Source organism: Phyllobates terribilis, unplaced genomic scaffold (genome assembly GCF_046119375.1).
Source record: "Phyllobates terribilis strain yellow unplaced genomic scaffold, ASM4611937v1 Scaffold_7__3_contigs__length_470593459, whole genome shotgun sequence".
Lineage (NCBI taxonomy): Eukaryota > Metazoa > Chordata > Amphibia > Anura > Dendrobatidae > Phyllobates > Phyllobates terribilis.
Window position 1 is genome coordinate 72,506,772 of NW_027362767.1, and position 23,385 is coordinate 72,530,156.

At 48.9% G+C, this 23,385-nt stretch overlaps 1 protein-coding gene across 1 annotated transcript; it reads right to left on the reverse strand.

The window, feature by feature from the left end:
* Positions 1–463: 463 nt before the first annotated feature.
* On the reverse strand, positions 464–22,540 carry PSMA3 (proteasome 20S subunit alpha 3). Its single transcript, XM_073638764.1, has 11 exons — positions 22,383–22,540; positions 19,560–19,642; positions 18,994–19,117; positions 16,917–17,018; positions 16,760–16,833; positions 2,811–2,883; positions 2,055–2,120; positions 1,504–1,550; positions 1,194–1,261; positions 722–786; positions 464–634 (listed from the first exon to the last, which is right to left on the reverse strand). The coding sequence occupies exons 1-11, from the start codon at positions 22,401–22,403 to the stop codon at positions 590–592; spliced, it is 768 nt and encodes a 255-aa protein (XP_073494865.1). The 5' UTR covers positions 22,404–22,540; the 3' UTR covers positions 464–589.
* Positions 22,541–23,385: the final 845 nt, after the last annotated feature.

The following is a 23,385-nucleotide window of genomic DNA, read 5'->3' on the forward strand; positions in this document are numbered from 1 at the left end:
AAAATACTGATGACACAAAAACCAATGTGTGTGCATGAGATTGTAAAATCTTGTTCACTTTTCTGGTATAATAAAACGCAGCAGAAAATTTGCAGAAAAAAACGCCTAGTGTAAACATAGCCTAATAAGTCACAAATGCTGTCAAAGGGGTTAAGCAATACCCATTTTACTCAATTATGCCTACTCTTATAACTTTATTTATTAAATGTTAAGTGCAACTGAAAAAATACACACCCATATTTCTGGACAAAGGCTGTATCTTCCAAGAGGGACGTGACCTGACGTGAGGGCTGCAGCCCATCAGTCTTGCAGGGCTGCGGCTAATCAGCTGCCACAGCCAGGATCGGCGGTGCCAACATTGCTACAATGGCACCAGTCGGGGAGGTGTGTGGTTTTTTGCCATCACCCCTCTGATAGCAGCTCTGGTCTTACCAGTGAGCAATAACAGTCCCAGTGCCACAAGTGGTGTAAACAGTGGTTTTATTGCCAGTTGCCACATGTTTGACTCCAGTCCTTACATATATAAAAACAGTAATTGGCGAAGAGTTGAAATAGTCAAGGAGGAAGAAAAAAAAAAATAAACATTAAATTACATGTTGTCATCATCAGAGTCATCCTCCTCTTCTAAAGATTCCTGCCAGAAAGAACACAAGACGGGTTTAGAACAAGCTCAGATCTACAGCCCGAAACAGCCGCAGTCACAGCAGAAGGGCATTTTTACCTTTGCATATTTCTCGGCTTCTTCTCTGATCTCTTTCGGTACAATTTCGTGCTTTCCATTAGTTACTGTCAGAAAATAAAGTGATTTTACATGGCAGAATGGTGTGGTAATATACAGAACACATGACTTAGATGCTGTAATAGTGAATTATCCATGGAGCAAGAGACTGCCCCTTTCAGAAGAACTGAGTAAGCACATTGTAAGAGAGAAACCCAGGAATATAGTTATCACATACACTACAGACCACCGCAGGACTACGCCAAAAATACCAATGTAAAAACATCACAACAGTTGTCTAAAAATTAAGTGCCATTACACATTGAAGGGGATACAACTCTCCAATCAGCTGGTCAGTAGGTTGCCAGGAATTGAGCCCCTATTGATCACCTATCCTAAGGATGGATAATCCCAACAAAACCATACTAAATGTCATTAATACAAAAAGCGAAGATCCAACCAGCCAAATTCTTACTTTCTCCAACCCAGCTCAGCTCCAGCTCAAACGCTTTATCCTTTACTTCATCATGGACGATATAGATTCTGTAAAAAAAAAAAAAAAAAGTGAGAATCCCTGTAGTCTTGGACAGTGTATGAACCCCTCAAGACCACGCTTTGGGTGTTATATTAAGGTATTCTCTGCTCAAGCGCTATCAGCAGCTGCAAAGAACAGACTGTGCTGGCATGGCTATTTATTATATGGAAGGTGTGGAGAAGTCTGCAGATGGTCTACAGAGAATTCATTATCCTGATGGAAAGTAGCAATCTCGGCAATAAATACTCACATCTTTGCGACTTCTTTTACTACTTCCCGACATGTCATGTCCTTCATCTGTCGGAAAAAAATGGGTAGTAAAGGTCGATACACATGAGATAGCGGACTCCCAACCTCCCCATACACAGGCGCACTTGGCTTAGAATCCCTATGTGAGAACCGCTGCCGACTCCCGGTGGCCGCTCATCTCCCGGAGAACAAATGGTTCTGCCCTATCAAATTCAACAGGGCGAAAGCGCGTCTCCCCCCCGACTGCTATATAGTTCACCATCTTTTGCCTAATGGAGTCAAGGTCCTCATATACAGCAAGAACTCTGATCCCACACTGAGCAGCCACAGCAACTTCTATGTAAGCTTATCTGGTGCCTTTCACTTCTGCAAGTGAAGGCGGGAGGCAGCACTGACGTGGCGGTCATCAGCAGTCTGCCAGGCCTGGTGTGACTAACATCAGTGGTCCCTCTCGCCTCCACCTGTAGTGAGAAGAGCAGGATAACCCCTTCAATTACTACTTCCTCACACCTCATCCTCATGGATATGGCCGCACATGCCAATGTCGCTCACCTGAAGCTTTTCAATCTCTGTCTTGGCTGCCTGTTTGGCTTTCCCAATGGAGCATCCCCAATAGCCCTGGAGTAAAAAAAAGTTAATTTATTAAGACATTACACATATGAGAGCAAAGACATAGATATAAGATAACCGGTGTAGAAAGGCAACTATAAGAGATCCTAAGAGATAAAGTGTCAGAATTGAAGCTCCATCTTTTATCATACATCTGTCATGGACATTGGTGCAAACAAGTCATCCTGTCACCTCATCTACTGTGTATGGGAGGAAACAAGACCCGAGGCAAGCGCATTATCCGGTGTCATCAGCCCCTTCTGACAGCTCGCCAAACACTGTGGTTAATCACAGAGAATCCAGCGCTCACTCCTAAGTCTTAAGCCGAAACTTGACTCATACCATATTTGTCCACCACCGTCAGCTTTATCTGTATAGGAGCTTAGTTTTACAAGAAAACTTGTATTCGCTTGTATTTTATGTGAAAAACAGGCATATAAGATGAAGGGTTTTAGGACCAACATTACTTCAAACGCCTGGACTATTTTCCCCTATTTTGTGCAAAGAACGATTCAAAATAGTGTAAAAATTCAAGTCATCATGTTATATCTTGTAGCATGAGCTAGGCAGAGCATACACATCATAAAAGTCCAAGAATGTAGATGATGGGAAGTTTAGTCTGCTCTGGAACGGACCACAGCCATAGATGAGTGAATAAATAGAGCAAAACTCACAAAATCCCAAGTAGTTCACACTTACGTAGGATACACCTGATGGGTCCACCATGTACAACTGAGCGCCGTCATCTTCATTGTACGATCCAAACATAAAGCTGAAAAAAAAAAATGGATTGTCAGGGTAGAACTTAAAAATTCTCAAAAGATATAATAATCACAGAAAAAAAACCTATAAAAGTCTAATCAAAAGGTAAAAGTCGCTCAATGGTGTCCCCATGTGTAGTCATATGCACCCTAATTGTGAATGTAATGGCACCCACTCTCATTGATGGCTGTCCCTATAATATCCCTCTATACTCTCAAAAATATAAATCTATCTATCCTTTAACATGTTAATATAAAGTCTCTGTAAGATACTAAAAAAGCCTTAATTGCCAGTGGTCCAAGTGGCCAAAAAGCCTACCCGGACAGAGATCGCCAATTCAATTTTTCTCAACAAGTTTCCCCTCATAAGCTGGGAAAATGGGGACCATCCAGAGATGCAGAAGAACGATCCACTCTGTAAGGCGGGGGTGGGCAATTAATTTTCCCAATGGGCCACATGAGACCGTGACTATTGTGAAGGGTCGAACCCATAGGCTTAAATTAATTCTGCTCAATAATAAATTTATCACTTAATCTTGAGCAGAATTAAGTATGGTGACATCCCCCCCATATATCGCAAGAACCCCCCCCACGGCCCACAGCATATACCAAAAGAGACCCCACTAGGCCCCCCCATGGCCCCACCCATAGCCTCCACACGTCCAGCATTAGAGCCCCATAGCCTCCCCATGTCCAACCAAATATCCCATACACATAAAACAAAAGAACACCACATACTCGCCTCGCTCCCGTATCCCCCGGCACTGTCTCTGTGCCTCTGCTCCTGCCTCGGATGCACTGAATCCGCAGTGCACAGCTGACGCGATGAAATTACGTCATCGCGTCAGCTGTTTCTCATGCGGATTGGTGGAAGAGGGGGCCAGAGGTCCCTCCTCCACCAATGCATTCACCGTAGATGGAAATTCACCACGGATGGTGACAGCGGGCAAGGGAGGGCACGGTGCAGCGCGTTGGCCACTGTTATCAGCCTCTCGGCTGTCTCGGTCCGCGAGCCGTACAGGAACAGCCCGCGGGCTGCACTTTGCCCAGGTCTGCTGTAAGGTATGACGTCTGTGTTGTGGTGTTCGTTCCTCTACACGCCTTAAAATGATGAAGACCGGACGTGATGTCCGTGGTACGGCGCGCGCTCCACAGCACTGAATATGATCGCGAGGTAGACTAAGACTGCGTGATGTCAACAGACAATGACATCACTTCTTCAACAAAAGGACACTGCTAAGCTAGCCGTCATGTATAGTGCGGAAAAATAATTAAAATTACAACACTGATGGTAAAAACTAGTGTTGAGCGAGCACTAAAATGCTCGGGTGCTCGAAGCTCGGGCCGAGCTCGCCGTGATACTCGGGTGCTCGACCCGAGCAACGAGCCCAATGTTAGTCTATGGGAGACTCGAGCATTTTAGCGGTGGCACCCCCGGCAGTCTTTTAAAAGCCTAACAAGTGCCCAAAACGATAGTGACAGTGCTCAAATGACATGGGGATCGCCCCAGGAAGCATTTCTGACCCCCAGGTCACTGCTGTCAACAACGTGGTCAGAGGTATTAAGCCACTTTTACGGGCTCACAATAAAACGTTCAAAAACGAAAGTGAAACTTTTTTCCTGTGAAATATGTTAAGGAACATCCTTTCCAGGGAAAAGACTTGTGTATAAGTTAAAATAAATGACCAAAAACAAAAATACTCCTCCACACCTTCGGCTATGTTCACAAGTAGCATTTTTTATGCGTTTTTGCACTTTTGTATTGCTTTCAACTATGACAAATGCATTCACCGGGAACTGTAATTTTAACATTTTACAACCTTATCTGGCCATGTGCTGTGTGACACATGCATAAAGTGCTGAAAAGACATGGGAACAGCATGGGGAAGACCCCTGGAAGCATCTCTGACTCCCAGGTCACTGTATAAAAGTGTGCCCATCATAAGTGATCCTTGCCGCATCAGAAATTGCAGACTTGCAACTATCCCCATGCAAGTTCTAGTCCCAGGGCAGTGTACCTCCCCTATTCCTTGCAATACAAGCGCAATTATGCAGCCTGACACCCACCCACCCCCAGGCTGCAATACCATACTGCTTGCTTGCTTGAACTTGGGCCTTTTAGGCATGTGGAGGTGGAATCTGGCCACCACGTCATGGCTGTGTTGGCGGCCTGGAATCCATACTCAGTCCCCAGCCGCCCGGCGGCCGGGTGTCCATACACGGTCCCCAGCCGCCCGGCGGCCGGGTGTCCACACACGGTCCCCAGCCGCCTGGGGGCAGCCGGGTGTCCACACACGGTCCCCAGCCGCCTGGGGGCAGCCGGGTGTCTATAAACGGTCCCCAGCCGCCCCTATTTCTCCTTGGAACATCCCCCCCACACACTTTTCTTAGCCTGGCATGCTTTAGGCAGCATTGGACGAGCCCACCAGAGAACCAGACTCCTCCGGTGGGCCCTGACTTCTCCATCGGTGGAGTTGAGAGTGCCAAGGTGAGGAGCATGATGATGATGACAGAAGTTAGCATCTGCTATGTTTTCTTTTAATGCAAGTGTAAGTGTGCAGCCTGCCACCCACCCAACCCCAGACTGCAATTCCATACTACTAGCTTGCACTTGAAATGGGGCCTTTTAGTTTGGAGGAGGCCGAAGCTGGCCACTACCTCATGGCTGCTTCGGCAGCGAGGTATCCATACTCAGTCCCCAGCCGCCCCTATTTGTCCTGGTGTGCCTTATACATAAGATTAAGCGCGTATACCAAAACATTACCTGTGCCCTCCCCAGTGCATTTAGTGGGAAGGAGAGCCTATTCCGCTGTAGTGTGTGCATGCCAAACCCCTGTTCATGGTACATGCGAAGATGCCTCCCACCTTGCACCTGTCGTTGCAGACTTGCAACTATCCCCATTCAAGTCCTTGTCCCAGGGCAGTGTTCAATTGTACCTCTCCCATTCCTTGCAATGCAAGCGCAAGTATGCAGCCTGCCACCCACCCACCCACCCACCCCCAGGCTGCAATACCATACTGCTTGCTTGCTTGCACTTTAAATTGGGCCTTTTAGGCATGTGGAGGCGGAATTTGGCCACCACGCCATGGCTGTGTCGGCGGCCTGGTATCCATACTCAGTCCCCAGCCGCCCGGTGGCCGGATGTCCCCGCTTGCTCCCCAGCCTCCAGGGGGTGGCCGGGTGTCCATACTCGGTCCCCAGCCACCCCTATTTGTCCCGGTAACCTTTCCCACACTTTTCTTAGCCTGGCCTGCTTTAGGGCAGCATTGGCCGAGCCCACCGGACTATCAGACTCCTCCGGTGGGCCCTGGCTTTTCCATCAGGGGAGTTGAGAGTGCCAAGGTGAGGAGCATGATGAGGATGATAGAAGTTAGCATCTGCTTTGTTTTGTTGTAATGCAAGCGCATGTATGTAGTAGCGGCTAGTCCTGAGGACGTCAGCGTTTTGGCGCATATCCTACCTCCTCCGAGGATTGCTGGATGTTTTCCTGCTACTATCCAAGTTCTATGACTCCCGTTAAAACAAAGCTTCAGGTGATAAATGGATGAGGTAGTGGCAAAGGAGAAAGAGCAGGAGGAACAGGGACCATTCACATCAATATCAGGCCAGTCAACCAGATATGTCTTGTAGGATATGTTTCTGTAACAAAAGGAGCGGTTCGGCTACACAGTTATAGGGCATACAGTGAGTGCAATGCCTACCAAAAATTTCGAGGCACTCCAATGCCCCTTGGAAATTACATGGAGGTCAGAGGGCGTTAACTAAACCTTTTTTCCCATTTATAGCAACTGGGTCTCCTGTGCACTGTTGGCCTAAGCAGTGAATGGAAGGCTTTCCAAAAATTATGAGGAACTGCAATGCCCCTTACAAGAGCCATGTGTGGCACCCCAGGGGACTGGTCACCACAGTAATAGAGATATTACGTCAGAGAGCAAGTGGGAGGTTTCCTGGTCAGGATCCCTTAAACATGCAACATCCTCCTGCCCCAGTCCTGGGAGGGGAGAATTCTGCCCTTATAAACTGGATCTGGGGCGGGGTTGAGTGAGTCAGAGAACAGTCAGAGTCAGAGTGAGAGCAAGGGAAAGTAACAGCAAGGAGCTCTGTAGGAGCTAGGAGCTAAAGACCAGGGGCTGGAAGCTGAGAAGAGCTCGCCCTGGCAGAAGACAATAGGAACCGGACACAGGAGTCCGAGGCTGTGAGGACTTATATATCCAGCAGCAGAAACCAGCCGGCAGGGGATTTCAGGTCCTCTGGCCATAGAAGCCCAGAGGCTCAGTCACAAGCAAGGGACCAGCACCGCCGTCGTGGAGCGGAGGCTAACAGAAGGCCCCAAGTCACCAGCCATACGGGTGAGCACTACACGGTACACTCAGGGACGTGGGCTACTTCTACCCGCTTACAGCAAGGTAGCCAGGAAGAGTGCAGACAGACGGGGAGGCCTACAACTCCACCTGGCCAGGGGAACTCCTGCTTGCTCACAGACTGACCAGGCCTCTTATGCTAGCCAGTACTCCCGGGAGGGTCTACCTTATAATCATCAGTAAAGACCCTGAACTGCACTACAAACACTCTGAGTCGTTCCTGCTGCGCTCGTGCACCATCACCCCCATCATCCACACTCACTGCCCTGAGGCTATACTCCTCCCGTGGGGAGTTATCCCATTCTCTGCTGCGCACACAACACCAGCCTCAGCGGTCTGTCTCGCAGCGGTGGTACTCCCTGACCGCAATCCACGGGTGGCGCAGTCGGACAATTAACCTCAAAACCTAAGAGACTCCCACTGGTTTGACCAGCCTGAGCCACGGGACCGGGTCACCGCCACGTAGACTACAGACCCCAGAGACCCGGCACCGGGTATCCCACACACGTGTACACACGGCCCAGGGGGCGCGTCACATGCAGTACAGCATATTACAAACATAAGTCCCATTATTGGGGAATGGGTCTCCCATAGTATTTGCTTATGCCTTGCAAGCAAAAGCTACCAAAAATTAGGACGGAGGAACTTGCAATGCTGGCACCCTGGTGGTATAGTGGTGGTGGAGGCTGAGGAGAAGGAGAAGAAGATTAAACAGCCGAAACGAGGAAGCGTATACCCATGTGTGGGTGTGAAGCGGTGCATGTGAATACACCTCCCGAAATAACACAGTGGATTTGACTTTATGTTACTCTGCTGTCATTTGGTGGTGATGAGAAGTCTGGCCCAATCCAGCCCTTGTTCATTTTGATAAGGGTCAGCTTGTCAGCATAGTCAGTTGACAGGCGAGTGCGCTTATCAGTTATAATTCCCCCAGCGGCACTAAAAACATGCTCCGATAACACGCTAACGGCAGGGCAGGCCAGGACCTCCAAGGCGTACAGAGCGAGTTCATTCCAAGTGTCCAGCTTGGATAGCCAATAATTAAAAGGCACAGAGGAATCACGGAGGACGCTGGTACGGTCGGCAAGGTACTCCCTCACCATCTTTTGAAACTTTCCACTCCTTGTGAGAGTACCCCGCGCCTCGGCCTGTAAGCTGGGCGAGTGTCAGAAAACTGTCCCAGAACGTTGACAGTGTTCCCCTGCCTCTGCTGGATTGGAGTTGCATCTCTCGCCTGTACGCCTTGGTTGGGCAACGAACTGTGACCTCTGCCGCTAGCGTGTTCAGATGGGAATTTTTTTAAGAGTTCTGCAGCAAGGGCCTTCTGGTACTGCCCCATTTTTGTAGACCTCTCCACCTCAGGAATAAGAGAGTGAAAGTTATCCTTGTAGTGGGGGTCTACAAGTGTCACCAACCAGTAATGACTGTCACCCAACATTTTGACAACGCGAGGGTCACGATTAAGGCAGCGTAACATAAAGTCAGCCATGCGTGCCAGACTGGTAACGGGCAAGATTTCCGTGTCCTCACCAAGATGACGACTGACCATGCTCTCCTCCTCCTCCTCCCCCCCTGTCCTCAGGCCACCCACGCTGAACCGACGGTATGACACTTGTACAGGTACTACCGTCTACAACGCATGATAGCAGCTCCTGTTCTTCCTCCTCCTCTCCCTCATTGTCCCCCAATGCACGTTGGGATGAGATGAGGCTGGGCTGTGTGTAATCGCCCGCTACGGCTTCTTGATCCATCTCATCATACTCTGGCTGCAATGCCTCCTCTTTAATTCTCTGCAGAGAGCGTTGCAAAAGACAGACAAGTGGGATGCTGACACTAATGATGGCGTCATCGCCACTCACCATCTTGGTGGCCTCCTCAAAGTTTGTCAGAATGGTACATATGTCAGACATCCAGGTCCACTCCTGAGGTCTTATGTGTGGAGTCTGACCAGAATATCGACGGCCTTGTTGCAGCTGGTACTCCACAACTGCTCTCTTCTGCTCACAAATCCTTTGCAACATGTGGAGGGTAGAGTTCCAACGTGTGGGGACATCACACACCAGTCGGTGTGCTGGAAGCTGCAAACGCTGCTGCAACACAGCAAGGGCGGCGGAAGCTGTAGCCGACTTGCGAAAATGAGCTGACAGGCGGCGTACTTTCACGAGCAGATCTGGCAACTCGGGGTACGATTTAAGAAACCGCTGAACCACGAGGTTAAGCACATGAGCCAGGCATGGTACGTGTGTGATCTCACCTCGCCTCAGAGCCGCCACCAGGTTACGGCCATTGTCACACACGACCATGCCGGGATGTAGGTTCAGCGGTCTCAGCCACAGATCTGCCTGCTCTTTCACAGCTGTCAAACCTCACACTGCTTGTGAGTTGTGATCACCTAAGCTTATGAGTTTCAGCACAGCCTGTTGCCGCTTGGCGGAGGCAGTACTGCAATGCTTCCAGCTTGTAACTGATGTGGTGATATCTGAGATGGAGGCGGCGGAGGAGAAGGAGCTGTACACTGTGGGGGCAACTCTGACTGACATAGGGCTCGCAATCCTCGGTGTGGGGAGGATGTGTTCCGTCCCAAGGTCCGACTGGGTCCCGGCTTCCACTATGTTTACCCAGTGTGCCGTCAGAGAGATGTATCGTCCCTGGCCACAAGCACTTGTCCACGTGTCCGTTGTCAAGTGGACTCTCCCAGTAACTGCGTTGTTGAAGGCACGACAGATGCTTTGGGACACGTGCTTGTGTAGTGCTGGGATGGCACACCGGGCAAAATAGTGTCGGCTGGGGACCGAGTACCGAGGGACGGCCACCGCCATAAGATTGCGGAAGGATTCCGTCTCCACCAGCCTAAAAGGCAGCATTTCCAACGCAAGCAGTCGTGAAATGTGCGAATTTAGGACTGTGGCCTGTGAGGCATTAGCTGCGAATTTCCGCTTTCGTTCAAAGGTCTGGGATATGGACAACTGAACGCTGCGGTGGGACGTGGACGTTGATGCTGTTTCTTGAGAAACTGCCATAACAAGTGAAGACAGAGGAGGGGGCATCTCTGCATGCAGTATGGACAGGGGATTGCCTTGCACACACAACAGGGGGTTCTATTGCACGCACAACAGTGGAAGAAGCAGTGGTGACACCCGCTGACACTGGTCGTGGACCCTGGGTTTCGCCCCACAAAGTCGGGTGCTTTGCTGCCATGTGCCTGATCATGCTGGTGGTGGTCAGGCTGGTAGTTTTGTCACCCCTGCTGATGCTGGCATGGCAGGTGGAACATATGGCCTTTTTGGGGTTATCAGCAGAGTCTTTAAAAAAATTCCAGACTCTGGAAGACCTACCGCTTGTACTGGCAACGTCCCTCGTGTTGGTGTTACGGGGAACGGTTGCCTGCCTTCTGTCTGCAGCCACCACACTGCTTCTTCCTGCCTGTTGGGGTACTCTGCCTCCCTCCCCCTGTGTGCTGCTGGCCTTGCTCTGCATGTCCTCCTGCCACGTTGGGTCAGTTACTAGATCATCCACCACCTCCTCCTCTTCCACTTGCGCACCACGATCCTCCTCCTCACTTCCTGGCAATTGTGTCTCGTCATCGTCCACCTCTTGTGACAGATTGCCAACGTCGACTTCCTGTGGCCGTGGCTGTTCAAATATTTGGGCATCGCAACATGGGATCTCCTCTTCCACCACTTCAAGCGTATCAGGCGAGGGGCCCAAATCTGGAAATGGACCAGTGAACAGCTCTTCAGAGTGTCCAAGTGTGGGATCAGTTGCTGTCAGACGACACTCGGCATGGTGGGAGGAAGGAGCATCAGGGTGAGGAGGAGTATGCGGTCGAGACTCACGGCTACTAAGAGTTGACCGTGTGGAAGAAAGACCGGAGGTGGTGGTGCCCAGGTAACTGGAAGTATTATCTGCTATCCAATTAATAACCTGTTCACACTGATCAGTTCTCAATACTGGTGTTGTTCTGTGCTTCCCTAGTAATTCGGTCAAGAAGTGGGAGCGAGAAGATGTGGCTGTTGGTTGTGGCACATTTTCACCTTGGCCACGGCCCCGTCCTCTGCACGAACCATCACCAGAACGTCCACTTCCACGTCCCTTGCCACGCGCCTTGCCCATTGCAAATGAAGTAAAATAGCTTACACTTGCACTATCAATAGAAAAAGGGTAATAAAGAGTAGATTACAACCGTGGAAGAGGAAAACCACAGTTATTGTTTACTGGGGTATACCACACTTTTTTAAATAGAGATATTTGCGGCTGAACAGTGAGCGACACACTCAAACTACTGGTTTTTTTTTAGATACCAAAGGCCCAAATCTGGATAGTACAGCGATTTGACCCGTGGAACTGCGAAACCACACTGGGATGTCGGGCCTACACAAGACTATTTTCAACAGATATATTTTTGTGTCACAACAGTCAGGAGACACTACTGTTTTTCTTTACGGAAAAAACTACCAAAAGCTGAATAATAGAGATTTTTTACCGTGGGATGGCAAAACCAGTTATTGTTTACTGGGGTATACCACACTTTTTTAAATATATAGATTTGCGGCTGAACAGTGAGCGACACACTCAAACTGCTTTTTTTTGTTTAGATACAAATGGCCCAAAGTGGATAATACAGAGGTTTGAACCGTGGAACTGCAAAACCACACTTCTGTTTCTCTAGCCTACACCAGACTATTTTCAACAGAGACATGCTTTTTTTTTGTGTGTGGGGGGGGGGGGACACACCAAAAGGTTAATAAGACGGGTATTTGTACAGTGTGAAGGAAGAAAAAAAAAAAAAAGGATTTTTCCTGGCCCCCGACACCTGGTGCTAAGTCCAGCAATTTCAGCAACAGGAGCACACAGGACTGTAATGCAGCGTTTGCTGGTATAACCACTGTGTCTCCTATACAGCGTGCCTGCCTGGTATCTGGGATGGATATTAGTCCTGAAAAGGACTGTTTGTTTGATCTGGCAGCCTTTACAGACCCTACACTAACTATTTCGCAGTTTATATCTCTCCCTAAATCAGCAGCGCTGTCCCTACACTGTCTAATCCGGAGCGACTGTGTCCAAGATGGCAGCGCCCGGTTTTAAATACTCGAGGTGACGCTGTGCGGCCAGCCAATCACTGTAATGCCCACAAACAACATGGCTGCGGCATTACAGTGACTGGCTGGCAATCCCTGCATGTTCATTGGCTCTGTAAAGAGCGCCAAACATGCAGGGCGGAGACGCGAGCTCCCGCCCGAGTAACCCGGAAATGCTCGGTGCTCGCCGAACATCCCGAGTAGCGTGATGCTCGGGCGAGTACCGAGCAGTGTCGAGCATGTTCGCTCAACACTAGTGACGCGCCCCTGGGCCTGTGTTGCGCTGCGTTGCGCATGCGGGAGCTTACCCGGAGCCGGATCTCTTGAGGGTTGTAGTCTCGTGGCGGTGATCCGGTCCGTGCCCAGGGAGTCAGACTAAGTGGCACTGGATTAGTGGCAGGAGGTGTGGCATGCATAGGATTCCTGACCAAGAGACCTCCCACCTGCTCTCAGACATAACATTGCTTGTTACTGTGGAAACCAGACCCCTGGGGTGCCACATTCCCCCCTAGTGAAATTTAGTACTCCGGGACTAAACATATTTTTAGAAAAACATAACAAGGTATAAACAATAATAATACAATAAGAAAAACACATAAAGATGGTTACGGCGTGTCCGCAACCGGGTGCAGTTTTTGAAGAAAAGCAAGGTGTCCATTTCACCAAAACAGGGAGACGTAACCAGGTAGGGGTCTGTCCTGCCCCGAGTCCTTAACAGTCTTTAGTCCGTCCTGGGTTACACTCCAACTATACACAAAGGATTCCCGGTAAATCCACCAAAGACTCCCATAAATTACTAGAAACACATAATTATTTACAGGATATGGCCGCTCTCAGTCCTCGGCCAGTGGGGATAAGGATTGGCTGCTCACAGTCCTCAGCCTGGTAAGGGATAGGGGATGGCTGCTCACAGTCCTCAGCCTGGTAAGGGATAGGGACACACGGGGAACAATTCACTAATCCCAACGGGGACCATATTTTAATTAGCAGCAGTCCTTGTACCCTAACGGGTAACTATGTACAGCTCTTTATTCACGCTACTTCCCTTCAGTAGCTATGTCCTCTTTGTGCTCCCTCCTGAGGGTAGTCCTCAGACCCGTCCGGGTCCTCTTGGCTTTCCTCGTATTGGTAGTACTGCAGCTCCTCCTCGGTTAGCTGGGTTAGTATCTCTGCGACAGTCCTCCTCCCAGGTGGCCAGGACTTTACCTCCCTTTGGGCTGCCCCGGTTAATTGGGCCACCAGGATGCTCACTTTTTGCTCCTCTGTGAGGGGGTACACCTGGAAGAGGCTATCCAGCTTTTCTCTAAAGTCATGCAGGGTATGTGACTCCCCTGAGTACTGGGGTAGCCAGGCTGCCCCCGGGATATAGGGCATGGTGAAAGGCATGACCGCAACAGCGGTGGCGCTGGCGGGGGTTGAAGCGGTGAAGCTCTCCTCCGTATCCGACATCCTTCTCCCCCCTAGTGGACCGTGGCCTACCTTGCGATGATCCTCTTCCGTAGGCCGCGGCTCCGCAGTGGATCGTCAGGGTTGAGGACCTTCCGTCGCGCTCCTGTGACGTCGGCGTCTGCTGGGCTCCTTCCAGGACCTTACGCAACGTCCGGACGTGAGGCGGGGCTTCAGTTCTCGCGCGCTTTCGGAGTCCACGCCCCTCTTCTTCCCGCGCGGCGTCCTCAAGATGGCGTCCAATGGCGGGAAAACTCCACGTGTGGCGGGAAGAAGGCTGAAGATGGCGCCGGATGGCGGGAAAACTCCACCGATGGCGGGAAGGAAGCGGAAGATGGCGCCGGATGGCGGGAATCTTCACCACAGGTAAGTTTGAACAGTCTTTTTCAGGCACGCAGTACCCGGTGGTTGCGGGCACGAGATCCTGCCGACTACGCCAAAAGTCGACGCGCCCCTGGGCCTGTGTTGCGCTGCGTTGCGCATGCGGGAGCTTACCCGGAGCCGGATCTCTTGAGGGTTGTAGTCTCGTGGCGGTGATCCGGTCCGTGCCCAGGGAGTCAGACTAAGTGGCGCTGGATTAGCGGTAGATGTTGTACGACTACGCCACCCGTTGAATGCAGCTATGGAGCTGCCGCTGCAGGGCAGACCGCTGAGGCCGGTGGAAAGATGGTGCAGCGTGGATGGTATAACCCCCAACGGGAGGGGTATGGCCTCAGGGCAGCCGACGTGGATGATGGGGGTAGCAGGAACCACTCAGAGACGATGCGGTGTAGTTCAGGGTCTTTACTGGTGACAAAGATAGACCCTCCCGGAGTACTGGCTAGCGGTTGGGGCCTGGTCAGTCCTTGAGCAGATGGGATCTCCCCTGGCCAGGCGGAGTTGTAGGCCTCCCAAACTAACGATACTCTTCTGGCTACCTTGCTAGAAGCGAGTATAAGTAGCCCACGTCCCTGAGTGTACCGTGTGGTGCTCACCCGTATGGCCGGTGACTCGGGGCCTTCTAGTAGCTTCCGCTCCACGACGGCGGTGCTGGTCCCATGCGTGTGACCGTGCCTTCAGGTTTCTTGGCCAGAGGACCTGGAATCCCCTGCCTGACGGATTCTGCTGCTGGGTAGGAGTTAGTCCCCACAGCCTCGGACTCCGGGTCCGGTAAGAAATCTTCTCAGTCAGGGCGAGCTCTGCAGCTGCCAGCCCCTGACTCTTTGTAACACTGCTCCCACAGAGCTCCTGTTGTTTCTTCCTATGCTGCTTCTCTTCTCTACTTCTGGCATGGCCCAGGAGCTGGGCCCAGCCGGAGCCACAGCTCCCTGTCAGCCCTCCTGGCTGAACTCTCCCTCTGAACTCTCTAACCCTGCCTCAGCCCCAGGACTGGGCAGGAGGTGTGGCATGCATAGGATTCCTGACCAAGAGACCTCCCACCTGCTCTCAGACATAACATTGCTTGTTACTGTGGAAACCAGACCCCTGGGGTGCCACACTAGTAAAAACTGAAACAGCGCAAACACTGATGAAAACTGGACTTTTTTTTATGTATGTTAAAAATCACTGACATCTGAATGGCGCCTTAGGGTGAGCGCAGTTTTTTTGCCGTGGATCTGCTTCAAAATCCCAACTAAAACAGCTCCAAACATTTTGAATGATATTCCACTATTGTATTCAATGGGAAATCCTCATTGTTGTTCATACAGCGAGTTTTTTTCCAAAAGAAAAGCAATAATATCTGATATGGATTTTTTGTTAAGTCAAAAGGCAGCAAAAGGACTGAGACCTTTCCTTTCCACAAAGCAGATGCAGATCTGAAAACTGTCAAAGAAGAAGAAAAAAAGCACATTGCTTCTGATATGGATTTCACTAGAAAACCACATCAGATGTTTTGGGTTTTTTTAGTTAAAGGGAATCTGTCAGCAGGTTTTTGCTGTGTAATCTGAAGACAGCAAGAGATAGAGGCTGAAACACAGAATTCAGGGATGTGTCACTTGTCACAGTGCGTGCTGTAGTTTACTAACTGAAGGATTTATCACTAAGAGATCAACATTGCTGGACTAGTCCAGCAACTAGGGGCCTCACTGTATATGGACTTTGTACACAGAGAGCCTGGTGTGGGCGGGGTTAGCTGAGGTGGGGGCGGAGTTAGCTTTCTCAGCCCTGCTTCATTCTAAATCTAAAAGCTCCGATTGTGCCAGAACGGCTGCACCCAGTAATCTAAGTGATACATTGTTGGATTCAGCTTCTCATTGCCTACATTATGCTACTCTCAGATGAGGTCGCAAAAACCTGCTAACACATTCCCTTTAAAATTGTTAAACCTTTGAGATTGAAGCCTGTTTTTAGGTTCACTATCATATTTTCAAATTTTACTAGTGAAATGTGACATCGGGGACGGCCATGTAAAAAAATAAATAAATAAAAATAAACTCCCCATCTAAAACATGCCAACAGCAAAAGGAGGCCATGACGAGCCCTGTGCGGGACTTATTAAGAGCTATAGTAACTAAAACTGAAAGTGCTAATTGTGCTGCTTGCACATACCTTGCTGGGAATAAAAGGGTATTCCCATGTGGGAGTGACACTGCACAGATCTGCAGCCCATTCGCTGTCACTATTTTTGGGTGTCTCCCACATGCCATAACTTGTGAAGTGGATTTGTCGCCAGACCAAAGAGGCCCCATAGATGATAGATATCTACCGGCTGAAATATCAGCCAATCGTTATCTGTCCCATTCACAGGAATACTCCTGTGCTCCGTACGAGAAAGCCTCTGGTGCCGGTTTACTTTGCAAAGAAAAGAATCAGCCATTCAAAACTGGACATGACGAATCCTTGTATCTTCGGATATTGGCGGAGTCTAATGTGTATGGGGGGGGGGGGGGGTCTAATAGATCCCCTAGGACCCCATATGCTGCTCTCCAGTCCCTGCAGCAATACAGCATGCAGACACCAACCAGTTCATAACTACTGCATAAAGGATTAGTATAACTTCTTACAGTGGGTCATTGCTTACCTGCATCCGAATGGTCTGACCGCGCTGTATAGTGTATAAGCGTGTACATACATGGCCACTCTGTCTGCAAGATGCTGCCAAGAAGCAAGGGGGTCACATTAGTAATAATACAGACCTACCACAAAGTGGGATACAATTTCAGTCGGGGGGACCGTACCTTTAACGGAATGTCATAGCCATAGTTTGATCTAAAGTTGGAAGCTTCCTCTCGAGCGATATCTGCCAAGGAGCGAGCGTCTGCCAAGAGCCCAGCGACTGCCTGCAGGTCACACCAGACAGGAGCGTTGGTCAGACACAACACAATGTTTGGATAAAGAAAAAGGAGGATTTGAACTTTGTATTAATATAATTCCTCATTATTCTTAAACTTTGCTGTCAGTGAATGGAAACGTTCTACATCCAGAGGCTGAAACCCATCCTAAACTCTGCATGTAAAGCCTAGAATACATTTCAATCCAAAGTCTGATATAGTGTGAAGGAGTAAAGTGTAGGGCGCTATTCACACGCCGACAGAATACAGTTTCCTTTAAAAAATGCTGGACACGTAGCAGCTTCCAGAAAAATCATTTTGGGACTATCCATTCACTGATAGCAGAGACGTCGTGTTGTTGAGGAATCTAATCATTCTGCCCTTTTCTTTACATTCATTCCTTATAAAGGATAATGAGGAGCCCTTCCTGACAGGTTTAATAGACGCGACTGGCTGCACATATACACAGTGGGGGGACAGAGCTTATTCCATACATCTTATACTTATTCCCTCTTAAAGGTTATTTCCATCCCCCTAATGGATGGTGTTGCATAGACACTTTTGAAAACAAGCACTTTTGCAATTTACTGCTCTTTTGTTGTTTGCTTAGCTTGTTGCCTAGGAGACCGACCACCGCTGCTGTGTAGCTCGTTAGCATTCTGCTGTTGCTGGTCAGAATTAAGTAATAACCGCGCGCTCCCAACGATCCTGGACAGCATAAAAAGAGTGCTTACAAGCTCAACAGGAAAAAGCTTGTGAGCACTGCATATATTTCGCTGTCTAGCAGCGGTGGTCGTCTACAAAGCAACACGCTGTGAAGAAAAGTTACTAGCTCAAGAACGGTTAAAAATGTAATAAGCAGCAAAAAGCGACAATATCCATTTATGAAGATGGAAATAACCCTTTAAGGGACACCCAGAAATCAGTGTGTCTGCACTGTGGCCATGTCACTTACTGAAACAGAGGAACATGTCCGCAGCAGGGAAACGCTTAGTGCAAGGCACAGCGGGTAAAATAAGTATCGAACACGTCGCCAATATTCTAAGTAAACCTATTTCTGAAAGTGCTATTGCCATGAAATTCTCACCAGATGTTGGTAACAATCCATCCAATCCACACAGGCAAAGAAGAAATCACACCATAAATGTACATAAGCAGAACAGCAATTCCACATTTTTTCTTTAAAGTACTTCCCCGTACAGTATAAATTATATGTTGTCTTTATTCTGCAGGTCGGCGTGATTAATCTGATACTAAATGGAATCGTTTTACTACATTTGCACAATAAAAGCACTATAAAAAAGGTTTCTGTGTCACCATTTTCTGAGAGCTACAAGTTTTCATTTTTCTGTGCTAGGAGCTGCGCTGGCTTTTTTGAGGGGTGAACTGAAGTTTTTAATCACTCTCTTTTTATTCTGCCTTTTGTGAGATGGGATGAAAAGAAAAAAAAAAAACGCAATATTGCCATTTATTTTATATTGTTAACTGTATGGGTGATCATTTTAAAAAGATTAAGCTTTGGGTCATTACTGGTCAGCAATACAAATTGTGTGTCCTTTTTATTTTTATTTATAATAAATATTATTAAAAAGTGATTTTTTTTTTTGTGTTTTAATATTTAATTTTTTTTTATTTATTTATTTATTTTTTTAAGCTTTTTATTTTTGACATCTTGGCTCACATAATACACTGCAAAACCTCTGAGGATTGGGGGTGGGGGGGGTGATGATATGATAGAGGGGACCTCCTTCCTTTTCTTTAACCACTTAGATGCCATAGTCACTGATAGTGGCATCTAAGGGTTAAACTGTTGGGAACGATGCCAGCTGTGTTTCAGAGCCCAGCTCCTGATGTTAATCCATTGCAGCACTGACAGCGCCTTGTAGATCAACCTGACAATTTATGTCACGGTGAAGGAGCGAACTCCTAACCGTAGCGTTCATTGTTCTCATTGGTTGGGAAGGGGTTAAAGAGCTTTCCTTACCATGCCAACATGCCGGTCCACATTGAAGATGCGCTTGTTAGACCCTTCTTCATAAAGCTTAGATAACACAAGCTTCTCTACACCAAACACAACGCCGTCCTTACATCTGATGCCGATGGCCGTGCTGAAAAAGAAGAAACAGACAAATTGGTGAGACGGCGCGGCCAGGAGGACAGGGCGGGAGTTTACACATATGTGATGCCGGTCTCTACACCAGAACTGGGTTATCACTAATGGGACACATGCTCCAGAATTGTCTGAAAACCTGATTAAAATTGTTAGTTGTTCTGGAACTATTGACACTTTTCTAAACGGCTCATTGCTTAGGAGACCGACCACCACTGTGGTCGAGCAGAAGTGGCCAAATGTGCACAGTGCATACAAGTACTTTCCTATTGGGCTTGTAAGCACTGTTACCTTCTAATCCTGATCCGCAGTGGTGGTCGAGCTCTGGGCAACAAAATACAGAAAGGGAATAAATTGTTTGTTGTTTTTTTTTTTTTTTTTTTTACAAGAACTAACAGACTATATCCATCGCTGAAGAAACCTAGCATTTTGCCACTTACCTACTGTTTTCTACGGCTTTAGCTGCATATTCAACCTGAAATACTCTGCCGTCCGGTGAGAACGTGGAGGCCGAGAGATCGTACTGTAATGAGAGAGAAGTGTCCGTAAGTCTCTGCTTTACCTCAATGACAGCGGACCGCCACCATCCTCACTGCATATTCAGCCCTGACCTGTCAGTCTCCAGAAGTCTGGACCCAATGGGTCTTTTCTACAGACATTTGTAGAGATGGAAATCTGTGCTGGTTTCCTGTTCAGCTGAAACGTGAAGGGTGCAGCGGTCATGTGACATCACACCCCCTACTGGATGTCGATATTAGGACACCAGCGCCGGCCAATAAGGATAATATAAAACATTTTATCCCACCATGGGCTCAGTAAGAATAACTATAACTTTTAGGAGACAAACAGTTTAAAAAGCAAAGCTCATCTTCCTAACCCCCATAGCTCCTGTTCCAACACTGCCCAGTTCCTTGCCGGTCTCTACTACTTGCTGCACCGATGACATGCTGATGCAGGGAAATGTGACCCCTGCAGCCAATCACTGGGCCTTTTTTAAAAGGGCCTTTTTTTAGTATTTGCGCTCCCTTCTGAGGTCCAGCGCTGCCTTTCCATCACAACCTCTGGTCTTTTTTCAACAGGCTGCAGTGGTGATGTCATTCCTACGGTGCACTTGATCACTGCAGTCAATCGCTGGACTCCGCAATACATTTAGTCTACATCAGCAGAGTCCAGTGATTGGCTGCAGTGGTCACATAGGCTGAAGAGATGACTACAGCTTATCAACAATAACTAGAGAAGCGGCAGAGAGGCAGGACTGGACCTGGCGAAGGTGATTATGGTGGATTTTATTTTTTATTTTTTTGGGCAGCCTAAACTACTAAAGGAAAATATACACTTCTCAAAAATATAAAGAGAACACTTAACAGAATATAACTCCAAGTAAATCAAACTTCTGTGAAATCAAACTGTCCACTTAGGAAGCAACACTGATTGACAATTAATTTCTCCTGCTGTTGTGCAAATGGAACAGACAACTGGTAGAAATGATCGGCAATTAGCAAGATACCCCCTATAAAGGAGTGGTTCTGCAGGTGGTGACCACAGACCATTTCTCCGTCCTCATCCTTTTTGGCTGTTGTTTTGGTCACTTTCGTTTTGCCATTGCTCTCACCCCTAGAGGTACAGTAGCATGAGGCGGTGTCTACAGTACAACCCACAGAAGTTGCTCAGGTAGTGCAGTTCATCCAGAATGGCACATCAATGCGAGCTGTGGCAAGAAGGTTTGCTGTGTCTGTCAGCGTAGTATCCAGAGGCTGGAGGCGCTACCAGGAGACAGGCCAGTACACCAGGAGACGTGGAGGGGGCCGTAGGAGGGCAACAACCCAGCAGCAGGACCGCTACCTCCGCCTTTGTGCAAGGAGGAACAGGAGGAGCACTGCCAGAGCCCTGTAAAATGACCTCCAGCAGGCCACAAATGTGCATGTGTCAGCACAAACGGTTAGAAACCGAATCCATGAGGGTGGTATGGGGGCCCGACGTCCACAGATGGGGGTTGTGCTCACAGCCCAACACCATGCAGGACGCTTGGCATTTGCCACAGAACACCAGGATTGGCAAAGTCACCACTGGCGCCCTGTGCTCTTCACAGATGAAAGCAGGTTCACACTGAGCACATGTGACAGATGTGACAGAGTCTGGAGATGCCGTGGAGAGCGATCTGCTGCCTGCAACATCCTTCAGCATGACCGGTTTGGCAGTGGGTCAGTAATGGTGTGGGGTGGCATTTCTTTGGAGGGCCGCACAGCCCTCCATGTGCTCGCCAGAGGTAGCCTGGCTGCCATTAGGTACCGAGATGAGATCCTCAGACCCCTTGTGAGACCATATGCTAGTGCGGTTGGCCCTGGGTTCCTCCTAATGCAGGACAATGCCAGACCTCATGTGGCTGGAGTGTGTCAGCAGTTCCTGCAAGATGAAGGAATTGATGCTTTGGACGGGCCACACACTACTGAGCATTATTTCCTTGTCTTGAGGCATTTCTACTGAAGTTGGATCAGCCTGTAATTTGATTTTCCACTTTGATCTTGAGTATCATTCCAAATCTAGACCGCCATGGGATATTAATGTTGATTGACAGTGATCATTTATATGTTTTATTGTTCTCAACACTTTATTCCACTATGTAATGAATAAAAATTTGCAACTGGAATATTTCATTCAGTGATAGCTAGGGTGTGGGATTTTAGTGTTCCCTGTATTGTTTTGAGCAGTGTATATTCCCAGACATCCCCTTTAATGTTGGCGCCGGCTACAGTAGAAACATCAGCCTGCTCGCAGCCGTCTCTGACAACCTAACCTGCTTTTTGGGGGATTGAGACCTGGAGCCGATCCAGAATGAATCCATGAAAGGACAGGCCTACAACCTCCTGATCTAGGGGAGGAGTCGATCCCTCCAGATCTCCGCTTGCTGACAGCAAATGAAAACCTTTGCTTTAGATCCAGAGGGGGAGGGGGGACACAAAAACCACATTGACAGCAAGCAGTGGTATCACAGGGCAGGAGGAGAGCAGGAGAGGATCACTTTCACTTTCGCCAGCGGTCAGTGACTCAGCACCTGCGCTGCCCCCGCCGGCGGTGATGTGGGGGTCAGCCCGGGGGGCGCAGCTGCTCCACTGCCGGCTCTCCCGCTCTCCTCTCCCCCACAATGAGGCACAAAGCCCCCCGGAGCCCACGCTCTAATGAACGAACCAGCAGCTTCATGTACAAGCCGGATACACAGCGGCGTCACCCCCGGGAGAAGCAGCGCCGCTCCGGCCCCCACTCACCCCGGTCCCGATGGAGCTCATGTCGGACACTGCACAGCGGGATCCAGCGGTGAGACGGCACTTTCAGTCCTGTGGTTTCCTCCGCACACTCACCAGCCAGTGTCCTGCGATCTGATTGCTTACTAATCGTCCAATCAGCGGCTATAGTCTAGGACGCATGCGCAGTAATTAAATATGGTCGTCTTAGAAAGGTAGGCTTTGTATACGAGCGAACGGTGCAGAAGAGCGCCCTCCAGTGGTGGGAGGCCTAATATGCGCCGCTTGTAGTTTTTCTGGCAGTAGTTAGAAAATATTAAGATTTGAGAGTCCTCAGTGGTTGAGGCTATGTGCCCACGATGCAGAAATGAAGCAGAAAATTTCTGCAGCATTTCTGCATCTCCCTGGCAGAAAAAAACGCATGCAGATTGTGCATGCGTTTTTCCTGCAGAATACATGCGGATCCACATGCGGCTTCACATGCGTTTCCGCATGCAGATTGACAAGCGCTTTCCAGGCGATAGCATCACTTGGAAAGTGCTTGACAACTAGGTCACACTGTATAAATCCATGCAAACAGCATGGATTTATATAGTGTGAACCGTAAAAATTAAAACAAATAAAGCTATACTCACCCCCGAGGCCCCGGCGTGGCTGCAGCGCTGCTTCCTGTCTGGTTCCCGGCTGCCGGCATATCGCGAGACAGAGCGGTGAAGGGCCTGCGGTCACATGACTGTGACGTCACCGCAGGTCCTCAAGCGATGCCGGCATTCAGAGAGAAGACGTTGGACAGGTGAATATAAACTTTATTTGTTATTTTATTCTTTTTTTACAGGTACAATGGTACCCAGGTCTGGATGAGAGTCTCCTCTCCTCCAGAACTGGGTACCATCCGCACATAGAGACGCATAGAAGCCGCTTGTACAAATGTAGAGTCGCGGTTTCTATGCGTTTCAATGCAAGTCAATGGCGGGAGTTCCGCTGCGCTTCCGCAAAATTAAATGACATGCTGCGGATTTTTGTACGC